Source organism: Piliocolobus tephrosceles, chromosome 13, assembly GCF_002776525.5.
Source record: "Piliocolobus tephrosceles isolate RC106 chromosome 13, ASM277652v3, whole genome shotgun sequence".
NCBI classification, from domain to species: domain Eukaryota; kingdom Metazoa; phylum Chordata; class Mammalia; order Primates; family Cercopithecidae; genus Piliocolobus; species Piliocolobus tephrosceles.
This window is the reverse complement of record NC_045446.1, coordinates 91,924,393-91,944,387: the sequence shown is the minus strand read 5'-3', so window position 1 is coordinate 91,944,387 and position 19,995 is coordinate 91,924,393. Positions and strand designations below refer to the sequence as shown.

Below are 19,995 nucleotides of genomic sequence, written 5' to 3'. Positions count from 1 at the left end.
TGTCCTTTCAAAATTCATATATTGAGAGATAAAAATAGCATTTTCTATGGACTGAACTGTATGGCCAAATATTCATATATTGAAACTCTAACCATCAACGTGATGGTAGTAGGAGATGGGGCCTTTGGGAAATAATTGGGTTTCAATGAGGTAGAGGGAGGGATGGTCATGGGACTTCAAAATATGAATTAAGGAGGACATAGTTCAGACACTGAGTCTATAACATGTAACCACTAGGACCCCAAATTCATGTTCTTCTGACATGCAAAATACATTCATTCCATTCCAACAGCCCCACAAACTTTTTTTTGTTTTCTTAAACAAGGTCTCACTCTGTCACCCAGGCTGGTGTGTGGTGATGTGATCATGGCTCACTGTGGCCTCAACTTCCTGGGCTCAAGAGATTCTTTTGCCTCAGCCTTCTGAATAGCTGGGACTACAGGTGTGTGCCACCACGGCCAGATAATTTTTTTTTAGAGATAGGGTCTTGCTGCGTTGCCCAGGCTAGTCTCAAATGCCTGGGCTCAAGTGATCCTCCCACCTTGGCCTTTCAAAGTGTTGGGATTACAGGCGTGAGCCACTTGTCCTGCTCCCAAAATTTTCACTCACTCCAGTATCAACTCTAAAGTCCAAAGTCTCTTCTAAATATCATAAAAATTGGATAAGGGTAGACTTGAGGTATGATTCATCCTAAGGCAAAATTCCTCTCCAGCTATAAACCTGTGAAGAAGGACAAGGTATGTGTTTCCAAAATACATAGGTGGGACAGACATAGGCTAGTCATTTCCATTCCAAAAGGGAGAAACAGGAAATAAGAAATGGGTGACAGGTGTCAAGCAAGCCCTTAACTTAGAAAGGCAAATTCCTTTAGATCTTAAATGCTCAGGGATAATCTTCTTTGGTTTGATACTCTGCCTCTGGACCCACTGGGGTGGCAGTCTTGCTTTTACCCTGGTGGCGGTAGAGCCCTGAAGGCTCTGGGTGGCCCAACCTCCAAGGTTCCACAGGGCCAACTTAGCCCGTATGCTCTGCAGAGTGGCCCTGCCTCCAAGGCTTTGGTTGGAGGCCATCTGCCCTGTTTAATGGAGGCAGTGGCCCTGATGGCCCTGAAGATCTCTGAATTGCTTCGGGGTCTTTCTAATCTTTTCTGAAGAATAACGCATGTTCACAGCCCAATAGCTCTATGGTCCAGTCTTGTAGGATCTAAGAAGTCCAACAACCTTCCTTCATCTCATCTCACTGTTCAAACTAGCAGTCTTTGCTGCTGATATAATTCCATCTCTATTCCTGACTCTGTTGAAATGGCCGATTAAGTCCATGAGTCATACCCATGATCTCTTTATCAAATGGCTATTCAGTGTTCTGAACAGTGTTCTCTTCAGAACAAACTTCCTCATTTTTTACAATAAGGATAGGTTGAAAACTTTCCAAATCTTCAAATGTTGGTTCATTTCTGGTAAACAATTCCTTCTGCAATTCATCTCTCTTCTTTCATACTTTACTATAAGCAAGACATTGCTTTAAGACTTTACTTAGAAATCTCCTCAGCTAAATCTCCAGTTTCATCACTTATAAGTTCTGCCTTCCATAAAACAATAGAAAACAGTTCATCCAAGTTATTTGCCACTTTTTAACAAAGATCACCTTTATCACAGTTTCCAATAACATATCCCTTATTTCCTTGGGAGCTATCACCAGAATTGCCCATAATGTCCGTATACATGTACCTCAAGCTTCCATCCATTATTCAGTTCCAAAGCCACTTCCACATTCTTAGGTATTTGCTACAGCAGCACCTCACTTCTCAGTACCAAGATCTGTCTTAGTCAGCTTGGGTTGCTATAACAAAATGCCATAGTCTGGGTGGCTTAAATAATCGATGTGTTTTTCTCAAAGTTCTATAGGCTAGAAAGTCCAAGGTCAAGGTCCAGATGATTCAGTTGCTGGTGAAGGCACTCTTCTTGGCTTGCAGAAAACTGCCTTCTTTCTGTGTACTTAGACGGCTCTAGTGTTTTTACTTCTTATTATAAAGGCACTAATCCCATCATGAGGGCCCCAACCTTGTGCCCTCATCTAAACCTAATTTATTTTCCAAAGGCCCCATCTCCAAAAACCATCACATTGAAGGGTTAGGGATTAAACATGTGAATTTGGTGGTGGGGACACAACTCACTCCAAAGTAAATGCTATTTTTTTATGTAGGAATTTCATTATGTCCCCAGCATTTATAAGAGATGTAATGCATCACAGTGATCACATACAGAAAGAATACAGTTTTTCCCCTAATACTAGCATTATAAAACACTGGGTGCCTCCTTATCATTTGGTGTCTTAAGTTAGTACTTTTCTGGCAACCCCATCAATGTGGAAGTGACAGAGGCAGGACAGTGAAGTGGTCAACGTCTTGAATTCTGGAGCCTTGATCTGAATCTCAAATCTGCTCACTCAGCCATGTAAAACTGCACACATTACTTAGCTTATGCCTCTGACTATTCATTTGTAAAATAGTGATATATAATACTACCTTTCTTGCATTGTTTCATGAATGAAAGGAGGTAATGTCCATGATGCCCTTAGCTGAGCACATAGGAAGTATCCATTATATGTTATTTAAAAAAGACAAAGTGTATCTAAACATAGGAGCTATGGCGGCTGGCTGAGAGGATAAAGCAGCACCGAAAACTGGTAATCTCCAGGGAGTGCAGCACAGTGAACGAGGTTCCATCATCACTTTCTTTAGAACTGGTTCACTTGCCAAAAGAATGTCTCTTCACCTATTTTAAAAAGCGGCTTCTTTTGCTTTAAAAGGGCCCCAGAGGAAAATAAGAGGGGAGTATATCAGAAAAAGAAATATAGCAGAAAAAGAAAAAAGAGATAAAAATGAGTTAATGGAAGAGTACTAACAATCCACTAGAACTTCTACTTCTGAAATAGAGTACTATCATTCTTCTGTCCTATTTTTCAGAGTATTTATAATTTATCAAGTCAGGCACATGTGGTATTTGATAACCTTTTTTTGCAATGATTTTTTCAAAAATTAGTAAAAAGTTAATGCTATTTTGTGTATGTACTAACATGAGAGAGGGTTGAGTACTTATTTCAGTGAACGTTATTTTTTCAAATAGATTGAAGTTACTGTAAACATGCTTTATAAGCACTGTGATACATGGCTCTGATTATTTCCTTTTGAAAATTTTGAGTTGGGTAAATGTATTCTCTCAGATACTCAGTTTAATTTTGTAAGTAGTCTGTACCAGCTTTTTGCTCTATAAATTTTGCAGTAGTCTTTAGCCAAAAGCAATAAAATCTGACCTACTAAGTCTAACATCACAAACTGTTTGTAATCTTGTTCTTGACTAATACTTTGTTACTTTTGTGTAAGGCTACTAGGCTTCCATGAGAATATAATGCAGTAATTTACCAAAATACATTCCCAAACAAAAAAAAAATCTAATTTAAAATGCATTTTATTGAGTATAAATCCATATCACCAATCAAATTCTCCTTCTAAATGGAATGTTGCTTTTATTCATTCTGTTGCTAAGATACCTCAACCTAAAATTTAAAATATAGTTTTCATATTTTTTTCCAAAATAATCTTATATTAACTCTCTGCGTTCTTCCTTGACCCATGAGTTATTGAAGGCATTTAAGTGACTGTTATTAAGTGTTTAAGTGTTTGGGTAATTTTCTTAAAAAAAATTTCTGGCTCTTTCAATGTATTATGAAATAATACATTACGAAAATATAATCTAGCTGGGCACGGTGGCTCACACCCATAATCCCAGCACTTTGGGAGGCCAAGGTGGGTGGATCACTTGAGGTCAGGAGTTCAAGACCAGCCTGGCCAACATGGCGAAACCCTATCACTACTAAAAAAAAAAAAAAAAAAAAACTTAGGCTGAGCATGATGGTTCACACCTGTAATCTCAGCACTTTGGGAGGCCAAGGCTGGCAGATTTACTTGTGGTCAGGAGTTCAAGACCAGCCTAGCCAACATGGTGAAACCCTGTCTCTACTAAAAACACAAAAATTAGCTGGGTGTGGTGGCGCACTCCTGTAATCCTAGTTACTTGGGAGACTGAGGCAGGAGAATCGCTTGAACCTGGGAGACGAAGGTTGCAGTGAGCTGAGATCACGTCACTGCATTCCAGCCTAGGTGACGGTGAGACTCTGTCTCAAAAAACAAACAAGCAAAAAAACAAAAATTAGCCGAGAATTAGCCAGGTGTGGTGGCCCACGCCTGTAATCCCAGCTACTGAGGAGGCCGAGGCATGAGAATTGCTTGAACCCAGGAGGCACCACTGCACTCCAGCCTGGGAGACAGAGTGAGACCTTGTCTAAAAAAAAAAAAAAAACAAATCCTGTGGTTGGCTGATTCCTCTGTGAGAAATCCATGTACCCATGTACTCATCTCAATTGAAATTTTGCCCAAATATCCCCATATAAGTGGAATCTTTCCTGATCTTTTCCCTCTGGGCAAAACTGACCACTCTTGTCCACTTTCTAACTTTTTTTATTTTTTGAGGCAGTCTTGCTCTGTCACCCAGGGTGGAGTGCAGTGACACAATCTCAGCTCACGGCAACCCTCCATGTCCCAGGTCCAGCTGATTCTCCTTCCTCAGCCACCAAGTAGCTGGTATTACAGGTGCTCACCACCATGCCTGGCTAATTTTTGTATTTTTAGTAGAGAAGTGGTTTCACCATGTTGGCCAGGCTGGTCTCGAACTCCTGTACTCAAGTGATCCGCCCGCCTCAGCCTCCCAAAGTGCTGCAATTACAGACGTGAGCCACCACACCTGGCTCTTGGCTACATTTCTATGGTAACACCTTTGACACATACACACACACACACACACACACATTTTAACATATCAAGTTCCTTTAGTACAGGTTTTCTTATTTACCTTAATGTTCCCATATCTAGCAGAGTACATGGAAAACACACAATAAATACTTTTATATGAATAAAAAGAGAGAAAAATTGCTCTTATGTGTTAAGCCAGGATAGTAGCAGTAGACTCCCAGGAAAGAGATGCAGGGCAGGCCTGGCACAGCTGGTCATACTTGATCATGATGTATCAAACAGATGAGGCATTCACAATTTATATTTTAATAATGAAAATTTCTGAGGCAAAATTTTGTTATAATAGTAAAATACTATTTGAAAAGATGAAAATTTTGTTTACCTAATGTAATCCATTGTCCAGAAGAATCTGAAAGTAACTTCAAATTGGGAATAACATTTGGGTCTTTGAAAAAAGCCTAAAATACAAATTTGAGGGCAATAAGTTAGATATTTTATTATAAATGATAGTAAAAATTAACATAAAATTACTATAATCTTGTTTAATTCAAATGGAAAGGACAATTTTAAATTGGTAAAATGTCTTGAGTACTAGTTTATAAATAAATGAAGTTTTATTACATTCAAGTTGGAACAGTATGAACATTGTGTGTCCAAGTACAGATGTCTTTGGAACTTAATTTAGAAAATAATGATATACAATAAACATTAGGAGGTTATATAATATTTGAAAACTTTGTTTTCCTTCAATCTTGCTTACTGAATTGCCTTAGTAACAACTCATATACTAGATCTAAATCCAAAAGTAACTGTCAATTTAATTCTTTCCAAGAGGCATTTTAAAAAGTGAAAACTCTAACTTCCTAAAAATGAAACATTTTCTGTATGACAAAAGACAACAAAGCAGGTAAGAGTTTTAGTTCCAGATCCTTTTGTAGTTTATGAGTATGATGACTAAGTGTTCACAGGTATGTGTGAGATGTGCCACCCTCGAACCTTGTTATGATGTTGGCATATTGTTAGTCTGACATGAAAAAATAAAAAAATATATAAAATAAAAAAGAGCTGTAGTTCTAAGCACCAGCAGCTGACTGAAGCTGAAAAGGCAGAAGAAAATTTACTGGAAGCATCTCAGGGAGTCCACAAAATGTTCCGGAGGTGGAGGGTATCAGGCTGATGGCTGGACCCAGGAACGATGCAAAATCATATGCAGAACTGCCCTCATGAGGAAACTGTCACCCCTGCTGCAGCCCCATCAAGCACTACAGTTGATCGTAGCCAAGAGGCTGAGAAGTGATAGCCCCATCAAGTACTAGAGGAAGCCACCACCACCCCTTTCTCCTACTCAAGTACTAACCAGGCCCAATCCTGCTTAGCTTCCAACATTCCGGGTGGTATGGTCATAGACATCAGCATCACTCCCTTCTAACCTAGGCCTTTGCTGTGCCAGGTCTGTCTGGCCTGAAGGTGGTCTCTGCCACTGCCTTTGCCAATGAAATGAATTCTGTGTGTGCCTCCTTCCTTAAGTTGCTCGCTTCAAAATTCCAGTCTTGTACTGATAAGTCTGTTTGTAAACCTAGGTCGCACGCTTACGATCTGGATGCAAGGGAGTTCCTTGCATTTTGGGAGGTTTCACTTGCATTTCCCAAAGTTACCCCCAAATTGCATGGTTGTTCACAAGGTGTTGGACAGCCAGAAAACATAATGTCTGTGAAGAGCAATAAATAAAAGAAAAATAATAGACTGAGAGAAAATATTTGCAACACATATGTTGAAACAGAGAAACTGACATCCTAGTGGTTAAAAAAAACCCTAAATGTAAGAAAAACTGACAAACCTAAATTTTCTTCTGCCTTTTCAGCTTGAGTCAGCTGCTGGTGATAGGAACTAAAGATTTTTGTTTTTGTTTTTGTTTTTTTTGAGATGGAATTTCACTCTTGTTGCCCAGGCTGGAGTGCCGTGGCGTGATGTCGGCTCACTGCAACCTCTGCCTCTCGGGTACAAGCGATTTTTCTGTCTCAGCCTCCTGAGTATCTGGGGATTACAGGTGTGTGTCACCATGCCCGGCCAATTTTCTGTATTTTTAGCAGACACAGGGTTTTACCATGTTGGCCAGGCTGGTCTTGAACTCCTGACCTCAGGTGATCTGACTGCCTTGGCCTCCCAAAGTGCTGGGATTACAGGCGTGAGGCACCGCACCCAGCCTAGCTGTTCTTTATTTTATAATTTTTTTTCTTTCTTCATGTTAGAAGGGTAATAGGCCAATGTCATCACAAAGTTTGAGGGTGGCACATGTCACCAAAGGATAAAAATAGGCATATAAAAAATAAAAATAGGGCCAGGTGCGGTGGCTCAGGCCTGTAATCCCAGGACTTTGGGAGGCCAAGGTGGGTGGATCACTTGAGGCCAGGAGTTCAAGATCAGCCTGGCTAACATGGCAAAACCCCCTCTGTACTGAAAAAATACAAAAATTAGCTGGGCATGGTGGCACATTCCTGTAATTACAGCTACTCGGAGGCTGAGGCATGAGAATTACTTGAAGCTGAGAGGTAGAGGTTGTTGTGAGCTGAGACTGTGTCACCGCACTCCAGCCTGGGTAACAGAGTGAGACTATCTAAACAAACAAAATAAAACCAAAAACCAAAAAACAAACAAACAAAAAAATCCCACAAATAGCCAATAAACTTTAGGAAAAGATGCTCAATTTCAAAAGCAGTGAAAGAAATGAAAATAAAATCCGGAAGATACCACTTTTATCCGTTACAATGCTAAGATTTAAAAAGACTGGTAACTTTTGGTGAGAGCACCAGAAGACATGCACTTGCACAAGCTGCTGGCAGAAGTGTGAATCTTTATAACCCATTGGGAAAGTAATTTGCTATTATCTTGAACAATAAAAACATGCATACCTCATCCAGTAAACTCTGCTTTTGGGTTCTGAAACCACCAGTGCATAAGATTTAGGTATAAGGAGTTTTTTGTTTTAATACAGTATTGTTTGTAGTGTCAAAACTTGGAGACAATTTCAATATCTATCAGTAGAAAAACAGTTGAATAAAATATAGTCCATCTATATCAGACAGAATGCAGCTATTGAAAAGAAAGTATTAGAACAGAATATAAACTCCCTAAGAGTAGGGGTCCTGTTTTTCTTATTCACTGCTATATCTCAGGACTTAGAACAGGGCCTAACATATAGCACTTACTAAATAACCATCCCCTGAACAGACCATGTATTGATTTTGAGGAAAAACCATAAATACTTTCAGTTAAAAAAACGTAGTTTAGGGCCGGGTGCGGTGGCTCACGCCTGTAATCCTAGCACTTTGGGAAGCCTAGACGGGCGGATCACGAAGTCAGGAGATCAAGACCATCCTCGCTAACGCGGTGAAACCCTGCCTCTACTAAAAACACAAAAAATTAGCCAGGTGTGGTGGCAGGCGTCTGTAGTCCCAGCTACTCTGGAGGCTGAGGCAGGAGAATGGCGTGAACTCAAGAGGCGGAGCTTGCAGTGAGCCAAGATAGTGCCACTGCACTCCAGCCTGGGCAACACAGCAAGACTCCATCTCACACACACACACACACACACACACACAAAAAGGGTAGTTTAAGAGTATGTATATGTTCAGGTGCGGTGCCTCACGCCTATGGTACCAGCACTTTGGGAGGCTGAGGCAGATCACTTGAGCTCAGGAGTTCAAGACCAGCCTGAGCAACATGGTAAAACCCCATTTCTACTAAAAATACAAAAAATTAGCTGGGCACAGTGGTGTGCACTTGTGGCCCCAGCTACCCGGCAGGCTTAATTGGGAGGACTGCTAAAGCCCAGGGTAGTGGAAGTTGCAGTGAGCTGAGATCGAACCATTGCACTCCAGCCTGGGTGACAGAGTGAGACCTCATCTCAAAAAAAACAAAAGAGTAATGCATGTGATAAAACAAAATAAAACCTCTATACATTTATATGAGCATAAAGAAAAGTATGTAAGAATATGTATCATAGGCTGAGTGCAGTGGCTTACACCTGTAATCCCAGCACTTTGGGATGCCGAGGCAGATGGATCACGAGGTCAGGAGTTCAAGACCAGCCTGACCAACATGGTGAAACCCTGTCTGTATTAAAAATACAAAAATTAGCCGGGCGTGGTGGCACATGCCTGTAATCCCAGCTACTCAGGTGGCAAAGGCAGGTGAATTGCTTGAACCCGGGAGGCAGAGGTCGCACCACTGCACTCCAGCCTGGGTGACAGAGCAAGACTCCGTCTCAAAAAAAAAAAGAATATCAAACTTCAGAAGTGGTGGTTACAGACTCCTAGTAAGAGGAGGGTCGAGAGGGTAGGGAGTAGGAGTAGATGGGGTAAGACTGACTTTTTCTATGAATTATTCTTTGTTGTTAAAATTGTTGCAATAAATATATTAATTTTTTGAACATTCCCTTCAAGTGATCACTCACTTTTCCTAAATACCTTCTTGAGAGATGAATCTAAACTGACTCACTTTTTTTTCTTTTTTTTTTTTGAGACCAAGTCTTGCTCTGTCATCCAGGCTGGAATGCAGTGGTATGATCTCAGCTCACTGCAGCCTCCACCTCCAGGGTTCAATAGATTCTCCTGCCTCAGCCTCCCAAGTAGCTAGGACTACAGAAGTGCACCAACACGCCCAGCTAATTTTTGTATTTTTAGTAGAGACAGCATTTTGCCATGTTGGCCAGGCCGGTCTCAAACTCCTGACCTCAGGTGATCCAGCCATCTCAGGCTCCCAAAGTGCTGGGATTACAGGCGTGAGCCACCAAGCCTGGCCTCACTTCTCTTATCTACTTCTCATTCCTCTCTATCTGGCTCCTGCTCCTATCACTTAATGAATAGTACCCTTGACTTCCTAATACTAAAATCCAATGGACAGTGCTTGCCTTCATGGGCAGGCAGATAGTAAGAGAGAAGATAGTTACATGACATGTATACTACAAAAAAGTGCAGGTGCTATCAAAGTACAAAATGGGCAGACATAATCTAATGGTATTGGGAAGAAATGTTAATATAGAAAGAACATTTAGGTTTAGATCAGAAAGTTGAGTAAGAGTTAGCTGGGCAACGGGGTATACTGGCAAATATTTAACAACTGGCCACCCTTCCTCCCCCAAAAAGCCTTGATTGTAGCATTTGCCTGTTTCCATGGTGAATTTCAAGTTGCCAACAGTATAACAACCAACAAAGATTCCTGAAAGTCTAGCAATCAGGCTCTCCTAAACTGGTTCCAGTATGCCACTGGAATTACCATTTTTTAAGGGAGAGAAAATGGCAAGTTTGAAAGCTGTAAGGTGAGAAAGGATGGCACATTCCATTCAAGGAAAGTGAAGAGGTTTGGTGTGACCCAGAAGGCGCAATGGTCAGATAAGGCTGGGGAGTTAAATTGACCTTGCAGTCAAGTGAAGAATTTTAATCTTGATCTAAAATCGATCTAGGTCTTGATCAGTATTTTGATCTAAGGGCAGTGGGAAAACACTGAAGTTCTTTTTCTTTTTTCTTTTATAATTTCATAATACAGACAGGGTCTCACTTTGTTGCCCAAGCTGGTCTCAAACTCCTGGCTTCAAGTGATCCTCTTGCCTTGGCTTCCCAAAAAGCTGGGATTACAGGCATAAGCCACGGAACAAGCCACACTGAAGGTTTTTTTTTTTTTGACGGAGTTTCGTTCTTGTTGCCCAGGCTGGAGTGCAATGGCATGATCTCTGCTCACCGCAGCCTCTGCCTCCTGGGTTCAAGTGATTCTCCTGCCTCAGCTTCCCAAGTAGCTGGGATTACAGGCGCCCACCACCACGCCCGGCTAATTTTGTGTTTTTAGTAAAGACGGGGTTTCTCCATGTTTGTCAGGCAGATCTTGAACTCCTGACCTCAGGTGATCTGCCCGCCTCAGCCTCCCAAAGTGCTGGGATTACAGGTGTGAGAGCCACCATGCCCAGCCTTTTTTTAAATTTTATTTTTAAATTAATTATTATTATTATTTTTTGAGGAGTTTCACTCTGTCGCCCAGGCTGGAGGGCAATCGCGTGATCTCAGCTCACTGCAACCTCCACCTCCCAGGTTCAAGCTATTCTCCTGCCTCAGCCTCCTGAGTAGCTGTGATTATAGACACCCGCCACCCATGCCCAGCTAATTTTTGCATTTTTTAGTAGAGACGGGGTTTCACCATGTTGGTCAGGCTGGTCTCGAACTCCTGACCTCAGGTGATCCACCCGCCTCGGGCTCCCCAAGGGCTGGGATTACAGGCTTGAGCCACTGCGCCTCGCCGGACAGAAGGTTTGCAAGCAGAGGAAACAGTTATCAGAATCATCTGTTTTTCTTTAAAGTTCATTCTGGATGCAGTGTGGAGAATGAATTGAAGGGCTGGAAAAAGACTGGTTAGGAGGAAGGTTACTGTTGTAATTATGGAAGAGCTGATGTTCCCATCAGTCAAGGAGATACCAAGTGGGGAGGAAGAGAAGTAGATGGATTTAATGTTATTTAGGAGGAAGAAACAAACGAAGAAGGAAGAATTGAAGGTGACTCCTGGGATTTCTCTTCATGAAAAACCATTTAATAAATGCTATTTAACAAGAAAGAGAACAGAGAAGAGATGTGAGCTGAGGATTATTTACAAATGTCTACATTATGCCAAGCAAGACACAGTCCCTGTTCTTACGGCGTTTACATTCTAGTGGTGAAGAATTGAAGGTAAACACATTTTTTTCAAATAAGTATCATATATGCTTAATTATAAAAAGATAAAATTTCCCCAAAGTTATTTCTAGACAAAAAGCAAGTTGCCTTATGACTCTTCAGGCTTTCAAATAAAAGAATATTTATGCAAGTATTTTAATTTACATACTGGTACATTTTGAAAAAGACACATACATAAACTGGAATTAACCTCAATTAATATTGGTTTTGAATGCATTTTAGGCCTTCTGAATCTCTTAAAAAAAGAAAATTTAATTCGGATTTAGTAATTATTCCTGGAGGTTATTAACTTAACAGTTACATGTTAGATGTCATTATAAATGGAGCAGCAGGTCAACTGGCCTGCAGTGAATTGACCTAGAACCAAAGGAAATGAGTCTTTATAAGGGACTCTTGAATAAGGCAATGCAAAGTACATTATTGAGATTACGATTATATGTCTAATAAGTGAATTTTTAAAAAATGTTCTAATACATGAAAATTGCATTTCTGGAATGGAATTTCCAGCAAGGCATTAGAAGAGATTTTCTGTATCTCAACTTTAGGAAAGCTGATTGTGCTTTGGAAAAATATAAGATGATTCCTAAACTAGTTACAGTAGTAACAAAGACACTGATGTCAAAATGCATGTGAAAATGTTAAATAAACTTGTTTCATAAAATGTGAAAGTGGGCTGCGTGTGATAACTCACACCTGTAATCCCAGCACTTTGGGAGGCTGAGGCAGGAGAATTGCTTGAGCCTGGGAGTTTGAGACCAGCCTGGGCAACATAGTGAGACCCTGTCTCTATTAAAAATAAACAAATAATAAATAGAAATCTGAAAGTGGAAAAATATAAGTTTCTCTATTTTTAATTTTTTATTAATTTAATTTTTACATCCAGAATGCATAATGAACAGACAATATTTCTAAATTATTTAAGTATATATTTGAATATATCATCTATCTGGCAGACTGATGGTTTCTAATCCAGTATCAATTCTTTCTTCCTTAAGGAATCCCATTTTTATTTGGGACAGCAATATGCTCAGCTTAGTCTGCATTTCCAGCCTCCCTGGGATGTGGGAGGCCTAAATTCTGGTCACTTGCCTAAGTTCTGGTAATGAGATGTAAGCAGAAGTGTTGTGCAGGCTTCCAGGAAAGCTCTGTAAATTAAGGCACTTCCTTGCAGTTGTTTATGTGGGAAATTCTCCTTATCATCCCTAGTCCCATCGTGAAGATGTCAACACTGTATACTGAGCCCAGAGCTCTCTTGAAATCCAAAGTTAAATGTTATATTCAACTATCTAGAATACTGCCACTTGTATGTACCTCAAATTCAGCATGCCTAGAACTGAACTTATTTTCCTTGTAATTCTGTGTTTTCTACACATTTAATGGCATCATCAGCCACTCGAGTCAACCAAGCCAGAAACTTGGGAGTCATCCTACATGTCCCCCTCTCCTTTACTCTCAATATCTTACCATTCCTTAAGCCTTTCTCCTAAATCTGGGCCACACTGGTACTCGACATCATCATGTAACTGTCTAGAGGACAACGGTTTCCAATTTGGTGTCACTACTTCCTAACTCAGTCCTAACAACCCACTCTCCACACTTTTGGCAAGGTGATCTCAATATTTTAAAATTTAAAGTCTTTCTTAAAACCTTCTCCTTCTTAGCCCAAATTTCTTTGCATGGCACAAAAGGTCTTCTAAAATATTATCCCACCCTTCTCTCAAATATTATCCTTGCCAATTCATCGACCTGATGAATTCCTACTCATCTTTCAGGCCCCACCTTAAGAGTCTTGTCTTGTTAAATGCTCTCCTGACCACCTCAGCCAAAAATGATCACTTTCTCTTTTGTGCCACCAAAGTACCTTATGCCTCTGCTATGTATTATATCACTTCTCTCTCTGCAATGCAGTTTTGGTTATTTCCCTTGCTTTAATTGTGTCTATGCATCTATATAGACCTAGGAACTAAAGTAATGTTTGCCAGATAAATGTTTCCTCCCATCCATATATCATCTCACAAATACACTTTTGGAACAAAATTTGTTTTTAAATTGAAAGGGAAAATTCAAAATCTGGAATTCTAGTTTAAACAATACCCTCTGTTCAGTAATGAGTTTTTGTAGTAGAAACAGCATGGTATCTAGAGTCCAAATGCCTGGGTTCTGCCCTTTGCTGAATGTTTTTGCATAAATTACTTACCTTTCTGAATTTTAAGCTATAAAATGGGAGTCAGAAGACCACCAAACTTAGCAGATTATTGTAAAGATTCATGATAAATGTAATATAAAAGGTGCCGAAAGCTAAATCTGCACACACTGGAGTCACTACTGCTATAGAATAATACGTTGTAAAGTAATATAGAATTTTTTTTTTTTTTTGAGACAGGGTCTTACTTTGTCACCCAGGATAGGGTGCAGTAGCACGATCACAGCTCAAGCAATCCTCTCACCTCAGCCCTCAAGTAGCTAGGACTACAGGTGTGTGCCACCACACCTAGCTAATTAAAATTTTTTAAAAAAATAGCCACAGGGTCTCACTCTGTTGCCCAGGCTGGTCTCAAACTCCTGGGCTCAAGTGATCCTCCTGCCTCAGCCTCCCAAAGTGCTGGGATTACAGTTGTGAGCCACCATGCCCTGCCTCAGACTTTTTTTTTCTTAACATTTCTAGCTCCCCAAACTATACATGCCTTGTAAGCTGGGATCAGGTCTCTTCACCTTTTTAATACCCTCTAGAGGGACACAGTAAATATTCAACAAATATTTATTGAATAAACGAATTACATTAAAATTTTTACAGTATTCTAAAATTCAGTGACCTCAAATCCTGATCTTTAAAAAAAAAATTATAGACAGCCAGTACTAGTATAAATAAAAAATATAAAAAACTACATAATAATCTAACCATGAGTATTTGAGAAATGTTATTAATGCCATTATCAGTAGCATTCTAATATAATGGCACTATCACACTATCTTAGAGAAAGGGAGATAGACATTTAACCAATTTACTCTCTGTTACGGGTTGATAGTGTCCCCCAAAATTTACATCCTTCCTGAAATATCAGAAAGTGACCTTAGTTGGAATTAGGGTTGTTGCTGATCTAATTAATTAAGATTAGGTTATGCTGGGCCCTTAATTCAATATGATCGGTGTCTCTATAAGAAGAAAAGAGATGCAGACACATGAAGAGAAAGGCTATGGGACTGACAGGCAGAGAAGAAAGTGCTGCAGCTGCAAGCTAAAGGATGTCGAGGGTGGGTGGCAACCGCCAGAAGCCAGGAAGAGGCAAGGACGGATTCTCCCCTACAGGTTTCAGAGGAATGATGGCCCTGCCAACACCTTGATTTAAGACTTCTAGCCTCCAGGACTATGACACAATCCTACCTAATGTTCTCCTTTCTCCATTTCCTCCTCTTTTCTTTACTGCCCTTATCACTATATGAAATAATCAGATTTAAAAAAAAATTATTGTAGTCTTGCCAAGGCCTGTACAATCTTTGACAGCTGGGTTCCTGTCTTGTTCCTCCTCTTATCCCCAGCACTGGAAGGAATTTCTAGCACATGACAGGCCCTCAGGAAGTGTTTATTATGCCAAACTATAAGCTACAGTGAATGCATGAAGGACATGAATGGCAGAGAATGAAGATAATTCCATAAACCATAACAGCGTTTTCCATTTGATTGAGGAGAGAAAAAAAACAAAAACAAAACAGGATTGAAAATAATGGACTAAATTTTAACAAACACACCAAAACTTAAACTTTCAAGTGAGTTTTACCTCTCAAAGTAGTCACCTCTAGCAGTCAAAAGACTTGTTCAAATCACGATGCTACGGCTTCAAACTTTTTTGGGGGAATTCTCATTTGGAACTGCTAGTAGAGCCTGAAGCCCAGTTCTCAGAATGGGTGTGATGTTGAGAAAAAACTCAAAAGTAATTTGGAGCTAGTAAATAAAGCGGTGATAAAGCTGTGTGATAATATTCAAAATTTTTTTAAATGAGGTGTGCCTATCTAAAAAGAGAGGCTGGGGGTGGATCCCAGCACTTTGGGAGGCCGGGGTGAGCGAATTACTTGAGCCCGGGGATTCAAGACTAGCCTGGGCAACCTAGTGAGGCTCTGCCTCAAAAAATTTGTTTTTTTTGTTTTTTAATTAGCTTGACGTGGTGGCCTGCACCTGTAGTCCCAGCTACTCAGGAGGCTGAGGTGGGAGGATCACTTGAGCCCCGGAGGTCGAGGCTGCAGTGAGCTGAGATGGTGCTGCTGCAATTCATTCATCCTGGTTGACAGAGAAAGACCCTGTTTCAAAAAATTAGTAAATAAAATAAAATAAAATAAAACAAAATAAAATGAAACAAAAATTAGAAAAGGGAGAAACTAATCTTCTAGAGAGCAGGCGATCTTCCAGAACTGCAAAGTTCCCTGAGGCAAGATACAAGATGCTGAAAGTAGAGAAAGAGTGAACTAAATGACAAATTTATGATGGGTGATTCGAAACGTAAAAGTTCCTTTAAAAAAATCATTTGCACCTTTTATTACTCCCAAACGCCAAGAAAACGACGACATTAAGGAATGGCGTGTTCACAAGAATCCATGCCAACGTTGGGGGGAAGTTTAAAAATCGGCAGAGACCCAAGGAACTCTCCGACCCCCATACTAACCATGACGAAATCATCCTTCCGATAAGCCTGAAAGGTCTGGTCAAAGCCGAACGCCTGCGCCTTGATTCTGCCCAGCATGGACCTGGGGCAGAGAAGGAAAAAGAAATCATCTGGGGGCTGGCACCCTCTCAGAGCGCACCGATAACCGATCCCACCCACAGCATCCGCCCTGCCCGGGTGGTTCGGGGTTCACTCAGGAAACCTCGGGATTCACTCAGAATGGCGTCGGCCCGCGCCTCCATAGCCGCGAAGACGAAGGGCCTCTCTTCTCCCTACGCCTCGGTTCCTCACCACTGGCGGAGCCGGCTAGTGATCTCCTTAGAGCTCAGAGACTGGAAGGTTTTCTGAGGCAAGAACCTGAAGTAGTAGCCGCCCATGTCCCCGAGCTCCCCAGTAGCCATCGTGCTCTCGGCTGCGTGGATGCCTGGGCCGTTTCCATGGAGACGCGGCGGCCGTCGGGTCGAAGCGACGCTGCGGGGGCGGGGCCACGCGTCTCTAGGGACCCAGGGGTCACGGCCTTGCCGCAGCAGGTGCAGGGAGCGAGGTCAGCCTGTCTTTCCCGGGAGCTTGTGCTACTCCACTCCCCAACCCTGGGCTTCGCGGTTAGGGAAACTAGGGGTCGGGGATGGAGACAAATTGCCAATCGATACTTGTTGACGTTAACTTTTAATAATAATTACTCAGCATAGGTTAATGTCCTAGTCTCAAGAGCTATAACCTCAGATTTAGAATTATCTACGTTTGATGACTCAAACGTTTCTGAAGAAAACATTATTCTGAATTAGGTTTATCTATTTTGGAAGACAAATGTCTGTGACTACTTAGGAAACTATTCTGTTTTACCATCTGTGGGGGTTTTTTTTTTTTTCCTTAAAATGTACATTTAAAGGCCAAAAAAAAAAAAAAAGTTTCCATACACAGTACATTACAACATACTGTTTATTTATTTTTGTTTTTTAGACCACTTTTGTTCTGGTACAGCATGCTGTTTAATAGAAAACACACTTTTCTTATTTTCTATTGAAGATTGCCTTCGTTTCTACTTTTTTTTTTTTTTTTTTGAGATGGAGTCTTGCTCTGTTGCTCAGGCTGGAGTGCATTGGCCCGATCTCGGCTCACTGCAACCTCCGCCTCCAGGATTCAAGTGATTCTCCAGCTTCAGCCTCCGGAGTACCTAGGATTACAAGCTAAGTTTTTCTATTTTTAGTAGAGACAGGGTTTCCCCATGTTGGCCAGGCTGGTCTCGAACTCCTGACCTGGGGTGATCCACCTGCCTCAGCCTCCCAAGGTGTTGGGATTACAGGCTTGACCCACTGCGCCCGACCTGTTTCTACAATCTTTATTTTTGCCTCATAACAATGCATTTGGACTTCAGAATTGGGGGGATAGTTCTTTTCCGTCTCGTTGCTTTCTTTCCTTTTCCCCTAGCCCTTGAGAACTGACCTTGATTATTTTTTAGCAGCATTAGCAGAAGAGACAGGGAACAAGGACAAAAAAGAGAAACGGAGAGAGAGAGAGAGATTATTCCTTTTCACTGATGTTTAGTATTCTGTAACTTGACTATACTACAGTTTATCCTTTTGGGCTGTTTCCTCTTTGAGGTTATTATGAAAGCAGCTATGAACATTCCTGTGTATGCCTTTGGATGGACTGATGCACCATTTCTGTTGGAAATACATCCAGGGTTGGAATTGCTCAGTTACATGGTATCAGCATGTCTAGTTTCACTACATACTGTCAAAAAGTTTTCTAAAGATCAATTTACAATGATCTTTAGCAATGAATGAGATCTCCCAACCAGCAATGAATGAGATCTCCCATTGTTCAACATCCTTGCCAACACATAGTGTTGCCAGTCTTTTAAAATGTTAGCCATTCTAAGGAGGTTGTGTTAATTTTTTATTGTGATTTCAGTTTGCATTTCCTTGATAGTTAATGTTGCCGAGCGACTTTGTAATATGGTGGGTCATTTGGATATCTTCTTTAGTGAAATGCCCATTTGTTTTATCCATTAGGAGGAAGAAGGTTGTCAGTCTTTTTCTTACTAATGTTTAGGAAGTTTTTGTTTAATATGGATATGAGCCCATTGCCAGATATACATATTACGAGCATTCTCTTTGCTTGTAGCTTGCCTGTAGCTTTGATGCTCAGAAATTCTTAATTTTAATGAAGTTGAATTTGTTGATTTTCTTTTTTATGTGTCAGGTTTGATTTCTGCCTAAATGAAGTCATGAAGATAGTCTCACATTTATGTCCATAATCCATCTCAAAATAATTTTTTAAAGCTGAAGATTAGTTCTTTCCCTGTGGTTTTTCAGTAGACCCAGCTCTATATATTGGTAAGACCATTTCTAATCCAGTGAATTGCTGTGGCACTTTAAAAAAAAAAAATCAAGTGACTGTTTTTGTTCTTTCTATTCAGTTTATTGGACTGTCCTTACACAAATGCCACATTGTGTTAATTACTGTAGGATTATATAGAGACGTAATATCTGATGGTATAAGTTGTGTAACTTTGTTATTCTTTTTCTTCAAGATTGCATAGGCTGTTGCCTTTTCGTTTCTGCATAAATTTTAGATAGGGTTTATCATTTTCCATTAAAGAAACCTGGTGGGAATTTTTTTGTTGTTGTTGTTGAGATGAAATTTCACTCTTGTCACCCAGGCTGGAGTGCAATGGCGTGATCTCGGCTCATGGCAACCTCCGCCTCCCAGGTTCAAGCAATTTTACTGCCTTAGCCTCCCAAGTAGCTAGGATTACAGGAGCCCACCACCATGTCCGGCCAATTTTTGTATTTTTAGTAGAGATGGGGTTTCACCACTTTTGCCAGGCTTGTCTCGAACTCCTGATCTTAAGTGATCCGCCTGCCTCGGCCTCCCAAAGTGCTGGGATTACAGGCGTGAGCCACCATGCCTAGCCCACCTGATGGGATTTTAATTGGAATTACATTGACTATCTAGATGAATTTAGGGAGAATTAACCTTGTAACAATATTGTCTTCCAAACTATAATAAATATCTATTTATTTAGATCTTTAATTTCTGTCAACTATATTTTAAGGTATTGAGTGGAAGAGTATTGATATCTTTCATTAGATCAACGATTCTCAGCAACGGTTAATTTTGCTTCCCTCGGGGACATTCGACAATGTCGAGATATTTTTAGCTGTCCCAACTGAGGTGAGGAGTGCTATTGGCATCTAGTGGGTAGAGATCAACTATCCTGCTAAACATCCTGCAATGTACAGTATAGGCCCTCCACAACAAAGACTGATCTGGCTCAAAATGTTGATAGTACCAAGGTTGAAAAACCCTATGGTAGACCAGAAGTGGTAGCTCATGTCTGTAATCCCAGCACATTGGGAGGTTGAGGCAGGCAGATCACTTGAGGCCAGGAATCAAGACCAGCCTGGGCAACATGGTGAAACCCTGTCTCTACTAGAAATACAGAAACATTAGCTGGGTGTGGTGGCACATGCCTGTAATCCCAGATACTAGGCTGAGGCATGAGAATCACTTGAACCCAGAGGTGGAGGTTCCAGTGAGCCGAGATCACACCACTGCACTCTAGTCTGGGTGACGAGGTGAGACTCTGTCTCAAAAACAAACAAACAAACAAACAAGCAAACAAAATTGCATTTTTTTGGTGCTGTTATAAGTGATACTTTAAAGAGCTTATTTTCTTCCTGTTTGTTGTATTATATAGTTACACAATTTATTTTGTATATTGATCTTGTATCTAGAGACCTTGCTAAATTATCTTTTTATGTTTCATGTATTGTTAGATTTTTTTTGGAGTTTCTATATATATAATTGTGGT

General features: G+C 40.6%; 1 protein-coding gene and 1 non-coding gene across 4 annotated transcripts in view; one reads left to right on the top strand and one right to left on the bottom strand.

Annotated features, from left to right (window-relative positions):
• The window catches only part of CFAP300 (cilia and flagella associated protein 300), a 35,853-nt gene extending 19,222 nt beyond the window's left edge, over positions 1 to 16,631 (bottom strand). For 2 of the 3 annotated variants that reach the window (XM_023208009.1, XM_026450084.1), the window contains exons 1-3: positions 16,467 to 16,631; positions 16,176 to 16,257; positions 5,190 to 5,265 (exon numbers count right to left, since the gene is read on the bottom strand). In XM_023208009.1, coding sequence (XP_023063777.1) covers positions 5,190 to 5,265; positions 16,176 to 16,257; positions 16,467 to 16,576 — 268 coding nt within the window. In that variant the 5' untranslated portion in view covers positions 16,577 to 16,631. The remainder of the gene's footprint in view (positions 1 to 5,189; positions 5,266 to 16,175; positions 16,258 to 16,466) is intronic. The other variant, XM_023208010.2, reaches the window with a different exon arrangement.
• On the top strand, positions 5,734 to 5,837 carry LOC111540385. The gene has a single exon (XR_002730969.1). It is a non-coding gene; the product is annotated as a small nucleolar RNA U13 (small nucleolar RNA).
• Positions 16,632 to 19,995: the final 3,364 nt, after the last annotated feature.